Source organism: Apostichopus japonicus, chromosome 12, assembly GCF_037975245.1.
Source record: "Apostichopus japonicus isolate 1M-3 chromosome 12, ASM3797524v1, whole genome shotgun sequence".
In the NCBI taxonomy this organism is placed as follows: domain Eukaryota; kingdom Metazoa; phylum Echinodermata; class Holothuroidea; order Aspidochirotida; family Stichopodidae; genus Apostichopus; species Apostichopus japonicus.
Window position 1 is genome coordinate 8,163,761 of NC_092572.1, and position 18,167 is coordinate 8,181,927.

General features: G+C 34.3%; 1 protein-coding gene across 2 annotated transcripts in view; it reads right to left on the reverse strand.

Moving 5' to 3' along the window:
* Positions 1-1,390: 1,390 nt before the first annotated feature.
* The window catches only part of LOC139976896 (V-type proton ATPase catalytic subunit A-like), a 28,012-nt gene continuing 11,235 nt past the window's right edge, over positions 1,391-18,167 (reverse strand). For both annotated transcript variants that reach the window (XM_071985778.1, XM_071985777.1), the window contains exons 7-15: positions 16,767-16,918; positions 15,550-15,712; positions 14,559-14,667; positions 13,182-13,304; positions 9,643-9,757; positions 8,801-9,008; positions 6,931-7,085; positions 5,410-5,581; positions 1,391-4,114 (exon numbers count right to left, since the gene is read on the reverse strand). In XM_071985778.1, the coding sequence (XP_071841879.1) occupies positions 4,022-4,114; positions 5,410-5,581; positions 6,931-7,085; positions 8,801-9,008; positions 9,643-9,757; positions 13,182-13,304; positions 14,559-14,667; positions 15,550-15,712; positions 16,767-16,918 (1,290 nt within the window). In that variant the 3' untranslated portion in view covers positions 1,391-4,021. The remainder of the gene's footprint in view (positions 4,115-5,409; positions 5,582-6,930; positions 7,086-8,800; positions 9,009-9,642; positions 9,758-13,181; positions 13,305-14,558; positions 14,668-15,549; positions 15,713-16,766; positions 16,919-18,167) is intronic.

Here is an 18,167-nt window from a genome sequence, read left to right on the forward strand (position 1 = left end):
TTGCGGTCGCACTTCTGTTATCAGTAAAACTGAATCAAACTTTATTGCAATGTACATGACTTGACTTATCATGTCGGGCAAGTGAAACAATTCAAATAAAGGAAGAATCTGGTATCATTTTTAAGACACTGTATTTTGGTTTGGGGTCTTTTAGGAGAATATGTAAATTCAACAATTCAAAAATAATACGTGCTTTTTTTTAAACGTTCTAAAAAAAAACATATATATGTAATGTACAGTATGTTGTAGATCCTATTATTTCATTTAAAGGGCATAATTTTCTACTCTCTGTGCCCACTATCACTTCAAATATAGCCGAATATTTGTCTTTTGTAAATATTTGTAAATTTAAATAGGTTATTAATCCCATGTTTAAAAGTCACCATTTTGGACATGCAAATGATTTATTGAGGGGGTATGTAAAATTCGTTCTGTGGTCTTTAGAAACTTCGTATCAAAACATATTCCAGCAGAAAAAACGGAAAGTTGTATGGTGACACTGGCATGGAAAGTATCGCGATTGGGAAATAATGAGATTTCAGGAAATTACGAGAATTATTATATCTCATCAGAGGTTGTTGATTCATTGAGCTTATCCTTGCAGTACGGTTAATAAAAAGGTGATGACAATATGGTTTATTAATATGATTTGGAAAGTTTCTATTCATGAACAGTTTAACCATTGAAAACGTTCTGGTACGCTTTCTCATGTGTGAAAGAAAATTTGACTCAAAAGTTTCCAGAGAGAGAAATCTAAAATGACCTTAACTACATCAATAATTGGTTTAGATTTGGTGCAAAATGCAGCACAGTGGTAACCAAAAGCTAAACGTTGTGTGAATATAATACGTAAACAGTGGCAGTATAGCGTGGGGTTTGTGGCCCCTACACTTCCCCTTGTCCTTTGAGAAAAGTCCCCACTTCATACATTAAAAGTGTACCCCTCTTTGTTAATTAAAGGGATTTTTTTATGGACCTTAATTATTCTATCTTTATATTCAAATCTAGTATTTCTATATTTTAGCACCATTTCGTACAATAAATACAAACATCACCTTTACTTCTACTGAGTTAATATTTTCGTATGTTCTTGTTCCTAAAGCAAAAATATAATCACGCATTAATCCGAGAATGCTTCAATACGCCTACATGACAGATATTCAGAATAAGAACCCTTTAAGGGTTCCACAGCTTTTCCCATATAACTGCCATCAACAATACCCAAGACTTCCAACAGAGCCAGTACACCAGATCTGTCAACCTCCCGAAATGGCAGCTGTCGGTCTCCACTGTCAGCCACACCGCCCCCCTGCCCCCCGCCCACCCTTACACACACATACCTTACGTACCGAATAGAGATAGGGAATTAGAAACGACAAAGAAACATATATTTTTCTTTTCTTTTCAATAACATTAACATGTAATGACAGAATATACATCCATACATATAAAGGAATGTTAATTACACACATAACAATATAGTTAATAACCCAAAGCAAAAATTCATTTCCCTCCAAATTAGCACTTTCCCAATATCCACAGTCATCTATCCAAATGACATAAACAGTGGCGTAGCTAGGTTATTGTGAATGTCTGGGACCAGGGTTGGTGGGGGGGGGCGGTGATACCAAACACCGGAAAGAAATAACCGCTCATCTGTTGCATCTCAAACGCGTCACACGTTCTCTTCAGAGCCACATCCTGGAGTCAAGTAGTATCAGAAATCAAACACTAATCACCCAAGCCCAGACATTGGTTGGGCTTGGGTTAATGTGGACTTTTCTTTGGGCCCTAGTTTTATTGCTGCAATGGGGTACCATTTCTCTTTGCTACGCCACTGGATAAAAACCTGCCTACCACTTACAAAGAGAGAAATAAATCATTCAAATTGTGATGGATTTGTTGTAAGGACAGGTTCATGGAAAAACATAGTGACAAGTGAAACAGGATTAAAACAAAACTAGTCTAAACTAGAAATAAAGAGAGAAGTACTATCACGTGAGACATAGCATTTAAACCCTAATGTAAGATATGTTATACAAAGTGAATAATATCCACTTTATATTTAAATTTAAGATAGTGGATGCGTCTAACCACTAAGCAGACTTATACGTGTAGAACAGTAGAGTAAGACGTTCAATTAGAGTCCTCCTTTGCATGAGTATGAGCACAAGGCTCTAGTGAGTAGGGGATCTTAGTCATGCAACAATATTTAAGCTATACTGTGTATCAAAATGCCCCTAGTGCAAGTACAGACCCATTACGGTGAGTATGAGTACGATACAAGTAAGATACAATGCAATTTTCACTGAGATCACAAAGTATCGATGAAACGTGTATACTAGTTGAATGTAGAATGAATAGGACATTACATAGGGAGAGGTATGAACAGACATGAATAGACTATTATAGATGATGTAGAACTGAGCAATATCAGACAATTCAAAATGCCCGGTAATATATTCGTACATCGATCACGGTATCTTCTGCAGTACCTATCACGAATACATATTTCAAACGTCTGGTATTAACAGAAAGGACACTATACTATACTATGACAACAGTGAATACAATAGTATACACAAACATATCAGGTATTTTATGGGTAGACAGGACACAACAGATATTAGCTATGACATGGAAAACGGCGAAGCATCGATAGTTTATATATAAATAGACATATCATGTCTTATATTAGCACTCAGGACAGAGCAGGTACTATACTATAATCATGGACAAAACAGAAAAGTATCAGAAGTATCATGTATTTTAATAACATACAGGACAGAGCACATACTATGCTATAGACATGGACAGAACAGTGAAGTATCAATAGTATACACAGACATATCAGGTCTTGTCTGAACAGACAGGTCAGAGCACATAATATGCTACTAAGCAGTGAGGTATCCGAAATATCATGTATTGAATTAACAGTCAGGACAGAATGACTGTTATGCTATAGACATGGGGGAAAAAATGGAATATCCATATCAAAAACAGAAATATCATGAATTGTATTCACAGACTAACCAGAGAAAAGCTATTAAATACACATGCAAAATCAGTAGACTATCAATAACATACACAGACAGGGCTTTCAGTACAACAATCATTACATCTAATTTCCAAGTACAGTGATTGATATTATTATCAATTTTGTTTTGTACATTTTGTTTTTCTTTCTTACTTTGTTCTGTTATTTTCTTTCCTTTTCTTTAGGGTTACTAGCTTTGATAAACATTTTATGTTTTTTTTCTAGTATCCTGTATATACCATTACTGCACTGTTTTTGTATGTCTATGTTTATGCAAAATATATTAACCGAACTAACTGAACTGAACATAGATATCTACCTTGATAATACTGTCAACACTTCCAACATAACAGCTGTTTTGATGGATCTTGGTTTGTTTTCCTTATCATGGCTGTATACTGTATGGTCTCTAGGTGTAAGGTACGTGTCCCACAGTTGCCATTGTGATTTGAAACATGTGGTTGCTAATGGTATGACTTCAATGAAATTGGTATCACTCACAAAGCGTGTATTATTTAACAGGTTTTCCAACTTGCAGTATATTTCTACAGGAATATGTATTTACCATCACATATGTTAGAAGTATTCATATTTGCTGGTAGGATTGATTACAATTGGATGAACGTGAACTACAAGAAATTTACTCACACAAAATACTTAGTTCACAAGAGCTTGCCATAGAACGAAAAATGATACTGAGATGTCATCTAATATTCTATTACAAAGAACATATTTTTTAATTACATAAACCATTCACAAATATCTATATTTACTCTCTTTATAATTTCACCAAATTTGTTGTGTACTAAAAAGAACAAATATGCACATGATGAACTACTGAATTAAACTTGTACTGAAATATATTGATACTTTATCATATTATATACTACAGTCCACAAAAAAATCAATCACATTTTGTTGGTAAATACTCGACATAAATATTGCCAAATATAATTCTCTTACACTAGAGATAGAAAAAAAAAATCAGTCTTCAAGATTGCGGAAGCTTTGCTGCATATTTTCGTAAAGTTCACTAAAGTCAGCTTTGATTTTGGCTTCACCATCTTTCACAGGGTCCTGAAAATGAAAGAGAGGAAGGAGATGATATTACACATTGTCAACCAACCTTTGAATGATATATAAATATTTAGGTAATGAAGTTTATGACTAAGTAGGTCACTGAAAGAGAAAGCAATCTTGATCTTAACAGTTGCTTTGTTGGCAATCTAATAGTACTAAAATCTCAAACTGAGTTTGAAGTTGCAAATATGAGACTTTCCAAGCCTTTTCAACAAGGTTTAAAATGACAAAGTGATTGATGAAACTTGATCAAATGTGATCCTAAATATGATTGTTGCTCATAATATTCTTCGCATTAGTATGAATTTAACACCCCAAGAGGAAAGTTAAAAACTATTTCCCTTGATTTTTACTTCAATGTTGAATTAACAATTGATATATTACAATATATGCTTTGTAATAACATATATATATATATATATATATATAATTATACTGTTACAAACTATAATAGCCATTTCTTAAATCAAGTACTGCAAGCAGTAACAGTTTTCTTAATACAAAAGGCCAAAGGATTACATTTTCACAGAGGTCTTTAACAAGTTATGTCACATGATACAAACTGAAACTGAAATTATGAAAACTGCAAGGCAACAAGCACAAAACAAAAGGTTCAATAATGGGAAGGCTTATTGCACTTTTACGATGGTAATACCTTATGCTCAGAAAGGTTATTTCAATCTGAAGCTAAGATATTACACCAAAAAAATACAAAACAAATTCTGTTACATGCAGTTTTTACATTTAACTTCATACCACTGAGTTGACACATATTTCTCCATACACTTCATACTTCTGAGTTGATACATATCTTACCTTAAACTTCATACTACTGAGTGATACATATCTTACCTTAAACTTCATACTACTGAGTTCATAAATATTTTACATTCAATGCCATACCATTGAGTTGATACATATCTTACCTTAAACTTCATACTACTGAGTTCATAAATATTTTACATTCAATGCCATACCATTGAGTTGATACATATCTTACCTTAAACTTCATACTACTGAGTTTATAAATATTTTACATTCAATGCCATACCATTGAGTTGATACATACTGTATCTTACCTTAAACGTTATACTACTGAGTTCATAAATATTTTACATTCAATGCCATACCACCAAGTTGATACATGTATATCTTACCTTTAACTTCATACTACTCGCATATTTTACCTTCAATTTTATGCTGCTGAGTTGAAACATATCTTACGTTCACCGCCATTGAGTTGATACATATTTTACTTCTGACTTATACTACTAAGTCAATACATATCTTACCTTAAATTTCATACTACTGAGTTGATACATAATGTCATTCATATTCTCCCTGATTATAGCCCAGGTAATCTTATTTTCACTTTGAGCTGTTGTCTCGACTGCATGCCTAGCCATATCGTAGAAAGCAATCATGTTCTGAAGCATACCGACTGTCTTGTAGAATGGACAATACCTGAAGCATCAAGGAACAAATTAACAAGAAATTACTGAATAAACGGTGTTATTGAAACTAGGTTGAAATTAAATAACAGTACATTCTCACCTTCTTTGGTAATTATAGGCCAAGAAAGTAACTTTAATATACAGGAACAATGTACCAAGTAATATCAAATCCATGCCAAGCTAAATGTGGTTAAAAAAGTATTTAACTACAGACTGGGTCACAGTAATGACAGTGAGGGACAATATTCTATTTAAAGTCCAAAGTGAATACGTTAAAGCTGAATCTGATGTACAGGGTGTTGTAAAGATTAATGTTGACAGGCTCACTATTGGTTTTTGGGAGGCAGATGACTACTGCATGTAGGAGTTGGAAATAGGTAATCCAGTATCACACTTCCAAAATAATGCTTTACAAAATGGTCAAATTGCTATATAACTAATACAAAGAGGTGCAGCAGTTTTTGTACACAGGAGCCTTGATATTCTAAAGAGAGTAACTTCAGAACCTAGTTATTTGCTACTGAAAGTACATTCCACCAGGCATGACTGCAGTTATAACATCACATGACATCAAGTGGCAATTATGAAACACTTAAACAGGCTATTCACCATAGATCTCTGCAGTTCAATAAATAAATGAAACCGATTTTGCCATTACTTAATTAGTTGTTTGTTTTCTTTTCAATAAACAAATGAAACATATCATAACTACTTAAAGTAATAGAACAGATGTTTATTTCAATAACTTCCCTAGTAAATATTTTACCTATTAACTAAACTCTTTGCTAAAATATAATTTGATGCTGTCACAAGTGATTTTTTGTATCTAGTAAAGGTTTGAAGGTTTGAGAAATTTAAAGTAGTTAGTGAATCTACTTTCACTCATTTAGTTTCTTCTATCAAATGAAAAATATATACCAAAATATTGAAATGTAGGGAAAGCACATTATTCATTAAAAAGGAGCCCCTGGAAGAGTATAAAAAACTGAAAACCTGGCGTATATGGATAATGATATTAAAATTTACAACTTACCAATTGACTACAATGTAAAGTGAGGCTCATAACAGAGAGTAAACTTTCCAGTAGAGTTAAAGTATTCATGTTCCTCTATCAAAAATTTGATATGACTGTGTATGTGTTTTTTGATTTTTTAATAACTTAAAGCTAACAGGTAACAAACATTTTACCTGTCTGCAAGTATTAAGTTACAATGCAATCTGAATTTGCTGTAAAAAACTAGGTCGTTGGTCCGACAACCTTCCAAAGCTGATATTGCTTGTCCAAACACAAAGATTTCCCTAATATTGTTAGAAGTTTGTGAAAAGATATTTCTGTAACTCAAACCGGTTTCCACTCACCTATCGTATTGTGTATAGCCATTTTGTTGCAAGAAATCATCCTTGATGAGCTTGGCTACCTCTAGAGTGATCTTATCTGTCTCAGCTAGAGAACCCTTTCCAACAAGCTGGACGATTTCTGCCAAATCTTCTTCCTCTTGGAGAATTTCTTTGACCTATTATGTGTAAACATATTGATTTACAATTCCAAGAGCGTGCAAGTCAGTACGATTATACATCCTTAGATAATTTCATATATTCACCTAAGAACTGTAAAGATTGCTCAAACAAGATTTCACCTGCATGATCATCGTATTTCATCGTTTCAATTGACTATGCTCTTCTTTTAAATTCTTTCAGTGCCAGTTAAGATCTGTTCATCTCTGTTTTTCAGATCCATATTTCCAATCCTTGTTACACTATGAAATTACAGATTTACAAAGTGACAGCCTCCAGACACCAACTTTTATGCTAGGATATGTCCCAAAGGAAGCAACATTTTTCTTAGCTGTTCAGTGGAGTTGGTTATTTAAAGCTTTGTTGTATCAGCATAACAGGATGGTAATGCTTGCATCCTTCTTGAACTGAGTGAAACTCTTCTAAGAACTTCTAAAACTTTAACTCTGAACAATCAGCATTTGTCACCACTAAGGGACCAGAAGTTATAATAACTGTTAGTTTAGTTGAGATACACTGATTGTACCATAAACGTCAATATTCACCATTTCAAATTCGAAAGAGGTGAACATGTACCATTTGGGCAAAATTAATATAAAGAAATGAGCACTAACTGCACAAGACCTACTAAGCGATGTGGATAGAAGCTTAATTTTCCATATTTTCATCTTATATCCTCTGTAAAGATTCAGCATTATTTCATGTTCTCAAGAACACGTCACAGTAACAGCAGTACACATGCCTACCATTTCAAGCAGTTATCTAGCCATTAATTACTAACAGCAAAACTCCATTCTCCAGTAACAGCTGAGGAGAAGAGCACAACTCATGAATACGAAACACATTTGAGTATACAAGATCTGAACGGAAGACCAGAACTCAAACAAGAGACGTTGTGTCCAGCATTATCTGTGGTGAACGAGGCAAAGACTGTCAATCATGCACTGGTCTCATCAGCCACAAGAGATGACAGTCAAAGATCTGACTGAAGGTGTTTTTCAACCCCAGTTGACACCGACTGATACAGGCTTAATACAAAGTAACAACATAGTCTTCTTTTCATCTCTCCTAATACATCACAAAGGCAGCAGTTAACAAACCTCATATAAATCAAGTAATTACATTTATTATCAAGTAATTTATGTCCTATATAACTACAGCGACTAAACATATCTCAGAGTATATAACCTTGTAATATTTCACATCAACTATATCAAAACTTATCAAAGTGCAGTAACAATTGCTTCCTTCTACACAAACTAAGAAATACGTTGGACATCTAGGTAATGAAACCGTGACATTGAAATATATATAGACTGAGCAAATAATGAAATCAATAAAACAAAAGGGATTTATTCTCCCCTTGTCATGGGATCGAAACTGAAAGACAGATAGTCCTTTCAATTTGTAAAATGGATATTTCTATTAATTTGGTACAACTGTATCAGTTTCCTCTTTCCACAAGGATCATCAGCAACACTAGAACAACACAATGAGTGCGTGATAAGTTTACTAATTTATAGGACTGGGACTTTAGAACGAAGGATTTGAGTACATTTCTCATGTTTTGATTGACATACCAATGCCTGACATGAAACTTACTCATTAATAAACAACATAACACACACTGGTCAGATCAGGATGACAATAAAGTTTTATTCAAAGTTAAAGCTAAATGATGGTCAGTTCTAACTTTTGAATTCCTTTATCTCACCTTTGTTCTAAGTGGCACAAATTCAGCATAATTCTTGTCATAAAAGTCATCCAATGCCCTCATGTACTTGGAGTAGCTGATCAGCCAGTTGATGGAAGGGAAATGCTTCCTCTGGGCTAGTTTCTTATCAAGACCCCAGAATACTTGGACAATTCCCAGGGTAGCTGAGGTAACCGGATCAGAGAAATCACCTCCTGGAGGAGACACACTGGCAATGAAAAATGAAAAACAAAATGCATACTCCACCGTTCATCTTCGAATGTGATACAAAATTGAACTAATTAATAACAACCTTAACTCGTTTAACATTTCAACAAACCTCGTTTGCACCTGTAAACTTGTCAAGCTACATTTCAAAGGTATATAAGTTATAAATTACATTTGGCAGTCCTTACATTGTTGAATTTTCTAACCACTGCATTTTCTCTGACACTAAGAGAGTTCCACATTATACAAATTAATATATTACCAAAAATATACTTACTGAATGTTGTTACAAATAAACATTTGGCAGCATTCTTCTACTGAACACCATGATAAGAGTAAAGCCAAAACAGTTTCTCATACCCAGCATTCTTGAACAATTAAACCAGAGTGACTTCGTACTTGAATATTACCTGTCACACTAGCTGTAATTTTTGTTGATTTTTTTATATATATTTTTTTATTTTGTTTGTTGTCGTTTCATTTACTTAATTGCATGGATATCAATTTGTTGAAATAACCGATCTGATAACTCAGAGATCTGTGAACTGTTTCATGAGGGTTTTCAAAATCCAAGACAGAGGTTCCTGTAACAATGGAGAATGAGGTTGCCCATAAAGAGTATGACAGTAACTTACGCTCCTACGAGACTAACACTGCCCTCTCTACTCGGATTGCCCAAACATTTTACACGACCGGCACGCTCGTAGAAGGACGCAAGACGGGCACCAAGGTAGGCAGGGTATCCACTGTCTGCAAAAACAATAATAAAGTAATACACTAAGCAGTTGTAGGCACTGATTGATAATTTCTGATAATTTGGCAAAATTAACGAGAAGCTACAATTATCAATGTATTTGCTAGTCTTTGGGCACTTTGCCAGATAGACAAGATCAAAAGTATTTGAAAAGATATTCTGTTTAACAGTTCAATCAACCAAAACAACATCAGAAACTATGATCCCATGATATTAAATGCAAAATGTTTTCAAACATTTTCATTCGTTTGATTCAACACCTGAAAATGATACTATAGTTGTTATATGGTAAGTAATCAAAATTGTTACAAGATTTACGTATTGAACAAAGCTCAACAAAGAAAATGCATCCAAATTGATCTCAAAAAGCTGCTAAGCAATCAATAAAACCAATCAATCAATAAAGCCAATAAGTCAATCAATATATTAATGAAACTAATATAAACAAGGAACTTAAGACAAAGAAAAAAAAGATCAGTTGTTAAAGTACTTAATACAAAAAGTCCATTAATGATTGATGTGTGTGAGAGCTTAACGAGACCAAATTGTATTATATTAGTTAGTAGTTAGTTTCTAAAGGCAAAACAATTGTTGGGCAAACAATCTGTGAGGTTTTCTTAACATGTATAAGACCTGTATTACTGCATCATCAGCAAATATTATCAGGCTGCTCGAATAAGCCTGTCAACAGTCACTGATGTGTGTTTTAATTCTAGAAAATTCCCGAAAGAAAACTTGCTTTTAACCAGCAGTTGTCCGGCGTTGTTATCAAGTGGCTAGCATTGTGAAATTCTAGACATTTAAATGTTACATCCTAGACAGAAGTGTAGACATATATTATAATATGTACATAAACAAAGATAATGTGGCTAGCATCCAAAGTGGTCATCAGATGATCCCTGATTAAATGCACATCACTCACTGTTCACTGCATATTGTCTGCTTCTATATAAACTTATATTTAGTCTAAGTTGAATATTTTCTTTGTCTTCCATTTGTTTCTACTAGCCTCATTTGTTTCTTTTAATTGTGTAACATTTGTGTATTCTGGCCCACCAATGTAAAACTTCATAGGTAGAGACTTTTGAGCAGATCACAGTAAGTATTGTTGTAAACATTAACTGTATGGCATGACTCTAACGATAGAACAGGAAATCCTCGTACTGTACACATTTTTTAACTTATCTTAAAATCTTTCCTCGAAATTGATTGCCAATCTATTTTCAGTTTCTATTACAGGTCAAATTTCTCTTCAAATACTCTAATAATAGAAAGTAAAACTTGGAAAGAAACCCAAATCCACCCCATTAGCCATTTAGACCCAGTTTCAAAAGAAAAATGTTTTTAACAACTTGAAACCGACGGAAAGAAGTAAAAAGCACTTGTGCATGCAGCGTTGGCAAAAATTATCCTCTGAAGCAAAAACTCAGGAAGAAAAACACTGAAGATATAGACAATTTAATGGTCATTCAAGTTTCACACTGAAAAACACTTCAAGTTTCACAAGAAAAACACTGAAGATATAGACAATTTAATGGTCATTCAAGTTTCATGAACTGAAGAAAGGACTTGTGTTGAAGGTTATTACAATGTAAAACCTCAATTGAAGGAAGAAATGTTCCACACTGTTTGTTGAAAATCCCATCTTAATATCCAGCCCCTAACTCAAGATATGGTTGATTAAATGTAACCTATTTTGCCTTGCTAACCCTCCAAGTACTCCAGGAAGTTGGATCACAGTAGCAGTTCTGTGGAGTCATCTGGGCACATGCTCTACAAAGTTTCTTTAAATGATATTATAATCTTCTTGTTGATTTATTCTTTAAACCTGATGCATTTGGAATGTTTGTGCTGCTGTTAAAGTTCTCTGTGCTTAAGAATGTCATCAAATGTATCTTTTTTGTAGAAATATTCTTTACATCCTGTAAATAGATTATTGACAAGTTACAAAGAAACACGAGGACATTTTCAGCTGAATTGTCCTGGTGACATCATCCATTCTGCTGTTGCCAGATGCAATTTACAAAATATCACAAAATTCATATCTTACAAAATGCCGTGAGGATGTGGTTTCGGCCGAAATATTCAGAAAAATTCCAGTCATTTTTGCAAAGCAAATCATTTCCAGCGACCAGAAATTCTTTAATAGTCTGTTTGACTATTAACCAACAAACACATGTGAGGTTCATACAAGTGGTTCTTGCACTGACTTTGGTCATTTTGTTTATTTTGTTTTGTTTTATTGTTTTGCTTTTGGATACTAAAACCTCATTTACATTGTGCAAAATCTCTAGCATGACTAGTACAGTCAGTTTTCATTGCAAAAATTGAAGAACCAGAAAAGCGAACTGCTTTAGTGATTCCTTGCCACATTTCATAGTGAGAATATTTAATGTAACACTGCAGTAAAGGTTTTCAAGTACTAAACACTACTGACTTCAAGTGATTGAATGTAAAGTTCTTAAACTCATGTAGTGCTTAAATCCTTCAGAAAGACTGCAATACGTTAGCAAAAGTGACAGAAATAGCCCCTAAAGTAGTCAAACTTCAGAACCCCTCTGCAGAGAATAATGACTGCCTTTTTCTTGCCAACACACATACAACTATTCAACCTGTGTAATTTACTTATGCGTACAACATGTTAGAATATAAATTTGAATATCAAGTTAACTCAAAAGAACATGATACAAAGGAACCTTACTTAACACAAAATTTTAATGAATAAGTCAATTACTTTCAAATGCCCTATACCCATTATTATTTTTATTATTACTTTCACAATCATTCTTAAGAAGGACTTCCACGAAGGCTAAATTATATTGCCACTCAGAACATAATGATACTGAATTGTGTCTACACAATGCAATCCCATAGTACTCTTACTGAGGAGGTTACTACAAAATAATTTACAAACACTTGTTAATAACTGACAACACTTTGAGGGTAGATTAACAACTTCCATCAAGTAGCAAAGTTTAAAATGTCCTCTTGAGTCTGTACAAACATTAAATAAAAGATAGCTCCTTTCTTTTCATTACCACAGTTGCTGACAAATATTAACCTTTCTTAACTGCAATGTTAATAACCTTGTGATGAAACAAGCACATAGATACATTGAATCAAGTTGAAGATAAAAAAAAAGTAAATGATCAATTTATTTTTATCCTCATCTCATTTAAAGGTAACTTTTTGCATAAAATTATTTTGATACATTGTAGAATGTGTACACATGTATCTCAGTTAACAGACCATCCAAGGGAAGTAGATAGTAGATTATATTTAAATTTGAATATATTAAAAACCGAAAAAGGTAAAGAAAGATTACTAGCATTCAACATTTTGTTATTTTCTCCCGGGCTATTCAGACCAAATCAAGACTAAAATTCATTTTGTAAGTGACCTCGTAGCAGATAAACATACCAGCAGGCATTTCGGCAAGACGTCCAGAAATTTCCCTCAAAGCTTCAGCCCATCTGGATGTAGAATCGGCCATCATTGAAACGTTGTAACCCATATCACGGAAATACTCTGACAAAGTGATGCCTAATGGGAATGATGTTTGTAAAAAAACACAACATTGATGCATGGTAGCCACCCTACAGGGAAAACATTAGCTACTGTACTATTTAGTATTCACCCCTTTAAAAAGATGGGTTTAATTAATGTAGACCATAATCAATCACTGTAGTGAGCACTAAAAGTCAGAAGAGTTTTGTTTTCTTCAAAGTTTTTGCCATTAAACACAACTGGCTTATTCATTGATGCATCCAAATATTGAAGTATAAAAATTTGATGCAGATTTTGAAGAAGAACAATATAAACTTTTGTCAGTGTGTGCTTCTAGAATACCACACCTGTTTGCTGCATGGTCACCTTAGGTAAACAAAATGTCAAATTGAGATGTCATTTTCTCTAAAATACAGTAGTACCTAGGATATGACGGGCAAACTTTCACAAGGATGCTTATCAAACACTCATAGACCATTCAAAAGTCAATTTTCATCTGTACTATTCTTTTATCATCAAGGCAGAGAAACAAAATCTTAGGATTTCCTTATTTGAAAAATAGTGATTTTCAGTAAATTTGACACATGTTGAGGGCTCCTAATCCTATGCATAATGTCTCTACTATTGATCACAAAACTTCACACTGCATGTGACCTCAAAATCCACTTCCTGTTTATTGTTGCAAACCAAAAGAGGGCGCTAATGCACAAAATCATTAAAATCTCTTTGTACTTGTACCAATTGGATCACCGGTTGGAAGTATTACAGTATGAGCAATATTCAAACAACTATATTAAGGGCTCCATTGCAGAATGTCTCTTCTGTTGATAACAAAACTTCACATTGCACATGACCTCAAAATCCACTTCATCAAATCTATTACTTCCTGTTTTGTTGTTGCAAACCAAAGGAGGGCGCTAATGCACAAAATCATCAAAATCTCTGTGTACTACGGTTGGAAGTATTATGAGCAATATGCAAGCAGCTAGCTATATGTGAAAAGACCATGCATTAAGAACAGTATTTTAAATACTAGCAAAATGAGACACTTTTGTAATATTGCTTAATACTTCTCTTACAACAACCTTTCTGTGTGCTTGAGCAAAACTGGATAAGCTCTAATTGCTTTAATTTTAGTTTTATACCATTCATCTTATATTATTTGCACTCTTCACAGAATTTTTTTTTTTCAATTTAGTCAGTTTTCCCAAACCTACCAACTATTAATCTTTAACTCGAATGTTAGAGGTGTTGGCTAACTTTATGGAGTTTTCTCTTTGTGTAACTCACCTGTGTAAATAGAAGCTTCCCTGGCAGCTACAGGCATGTTAGAAGTGTTGGCTACTAGTGCTGTCCTCTTCATGATACTCTCAGTCTTGCCTCCGATTTCAACGGTCAGCTAATCGACGGACAGATATGTGGACAAATGTATTCATATATTTCTCACTACTAATATATAGTTTCTACAATTTTCACCTCTACATCTACGGGTTATACTTCACAGTTAGGTGTGCATTTAGAATTCACAATCAAATAACCCAAAAGTCAACAACACTCTTCGGTGGAAAACAGAATTGATTCATATATTTCCATCAAACTGCGTTACTGAATTCTACAGAAAACTACAGAACCAGAAGTGTGTCAGGGTACACACCCACAGCAAACTGTATTTCATTGATATCAAATGATGTAATATCACCACTGAGCTCAAATTGAGTCTCATCTTAGGGATTTCTCTACCGCAAGATGTAAATCCCACTGATTTCTTCAATTTTTGACAAGGTTAACTACCATAGATTCAAGACATTTTGAAACAATTTTTCACCAGAAACTAAACAAAACTTGATGTAGTACATTCTTGCATAGTGAAGCGATGTCTGGTACGTAGTGACGAAACTGTAGCCAAAGTTAAAAACAAAACGTGTGTACTGTATGACAATACAAGGTCATATGTTGCGATAAATATAGACAGGCTGTGTTTTTTGCACAGAAACCATATTTTCTATCTGGACTACTCCTTTTGTTTTTTACATTGCCCTGTAGGACACCGACATTCATCAGATAATGGAATGATACCCTCAGCATCAGGATCCATGCATATAACTGTGCATTGGGCTGTTTCAACGAAATACATCTACAGGCCATTTTCTGATCATCATTTGAAACTGATAATGTACCCTTTTACATGTATACTACAACTTTACAACTAATTTTACATTAATACATCAGTTTCTAGTAGGTTGCTTGTACAGTGAATAATTCCTATCAAATATTTTATTACCTCAGGAAAATCTCTCAGTACTTCCGACATTTCGTTACCGCGCTCTCCGCAACCCACGTAGACGATGACATCACTGTTGGAATACTTTGAGAGGGACTGAGAGATGACAGTTTTACCGCAGCCAAAAGCGCCTGGAATTGCTGTGGTTCCACCTTGGACGCATCTGCAGATAAACAGGGAAGCTCATTTTACTTTTACTGACAATCAGATTCCGAGTAAATAAAGTGCCCTTACAAGATGCTGATGGATTTGAAGTTACAGAATACATAGATTCCCTATTTTCCTAAAGTTGTATTCATGTTAAATATTTTGTGGGTTTGGCTTAAAGCTTATTTAAGCCACTACATCCCTCTGCAGTTAGGGCTTCCTTTGTGCATTCCCTTATATGCTTAATACTTAATGCATGTTGTAATGGGGTTATCAATTCTATTTTACAAAGGATCCATAACAGTTTAGTTTGGAAAAAATTCAAGTCCTTCAAAAGTTCTACCCAAAATCAGAAGTGTATGTGAGTTAGCTCCAGAGGGATGTTTGATTTAAACTTCACCAAAGGAACTTTGTTTTTAAGCAAACAGCTATGGAAAATGAATCAATGTATCCCACAGCACTCAGACAAACTGTAGTGGAATATAAATTTGAAGGAATTATTTGCAACTAGTAACCATGTCAGCTGTATCCTTTCACTGTTTACCAAACCGACCAGATTGAACTGTGCCACCATAAATAGGCATAGAAAGCTGGACTGCTGCAGAGAGCTGGGAATATACATTATTAACAATACAGAAGGTAACACATATAAACTGTGAGGATAGCTAAACAAAGTGAATCCTATATTTATCCTAAATTACTTATGGGAAGACCTGACATACGACTACTACCACAATGGTATATGTTTATACCAGTGTTGTGGTCCCTAGGCATTTGAAGCAATGAGTCTTAGCAATCGGGAGGTTCTGGGTACATTAAAAGGTCGGGTAAGGCGGGTTTTTCATACAAGAGAAATCTAAGGTTTTCCCATCTGAAATGACTCACTAAATTTAAAAGATTCAAAATTTTGAGTTAAAATGTTGAATTGGTGGCCACCCGACGTTTAAGTTGTAATCCATAAGCCCTTGAAGGTTTCTCCCACAGTTGCGGTTGCTTAAGCGTCGTAAAAGTAACTGCTGATTATTATAATTATTATTATTATTATAATTTTGTAAAAAGGGGTCACTTACGGAAAGAGAGCATCAAGGACTCTTTGGCCGGTCAGGAGAGGATAGTTGGATGGAAGTTTCTCTGGAGTTGGTCTCATCTGTCTGACAGGCCAGACTTGCACCATAGTGTGCTTAGTCTTCTCTCCATCAAATTCTGTCTCTAAAACTATATCCTGTTAACGATAGTAAAGTTAGTCTATCCAGTTTCACACAATATCCTGTGCAAGATTGAAGACTATATTCACTGTGTATTTTGTATATAAATTTCTACTGGTAATGCCTATAAATTATCATTTTAAGGAAACACCAGGTGTCTGAAAGTATAACCTGTTACTGGGGTCTACTAAAATTGCACCACAAATGATAAGATTGAGGAGAGGATTAGCAAGTGACAGAAAGCAAATAATTTGTGGGACACAAAATTTCAGTGTTGAGTGAAATGGCTACAAATAAAGTGTCTAATTAGGAGCAACAACAAAGATGTTAAAGAGAGGGAACTAAAACTGGGTGTAAATGTTACATGACTTGTTACGGCACAAACTTACTGCCCGACTTCAAAGAGTAGCTACAATATCAACATGTCATGTGAAAAGGCAAACTTGCTTTCATTCCAAACAGATGCTCTCTGGCAAATTTTCATTCTCTTCCAAAGTTTGAAGATTATGACTCATGAAATTTAAATTTATCACATCCTCTTCACAAATAATTTACACATCAGATATCTTTAGAATGTACTTTATGAACCTATGTATACAGTATGTGATTTCTACTTGTCTTGTTATCGGTAAATATGTGTTCACTGTAATGGGGTAGTCTAACAACAGTATGATAATGAGCACCAGATTGTAACAGCCTTACCACATTACTGTAATTGCCAACAGATGTGTTCACTGCTGTACAGCACAAAGTGGTCAGTAGAAATGTATTTATTGTGTACTAAAGCCTTATCCTGTTGTCATAATGGCCAGCACATTTATTTATTATTTATTAAAGCCCTATCCTGTTGTCATAATGGCTAGCACATTTATTTATTATTTACTTAAAACTTATCCTGTTGTCATAATGGCCAGCACATTTATTTATTATTTACTAAAGACTTATCCTGTTGTCATAATGGCCAGCACATCTTGTAATCATTGTGTATCAAAACATTGTGTTGTCATACTGGTCTGCACATGTATACTTGCAGAGTATCATAGCATTACTGTGTTGTCATAGTGGCCAGCACATATGCATTCAATATGTTGGAGAGCATGACAATGTCATCATAAAGACCAGCAATGATTCATTGTATAACGATCGACGTCTTACGATGTTGTCATAATGGCCAGCACATCATGTATTCACTTTGTATTAAAACCATTAACATACTGGCCAGCAAATTTATCGTATTAAATCCTTCCTGTGTTGTCGTAATGGCCA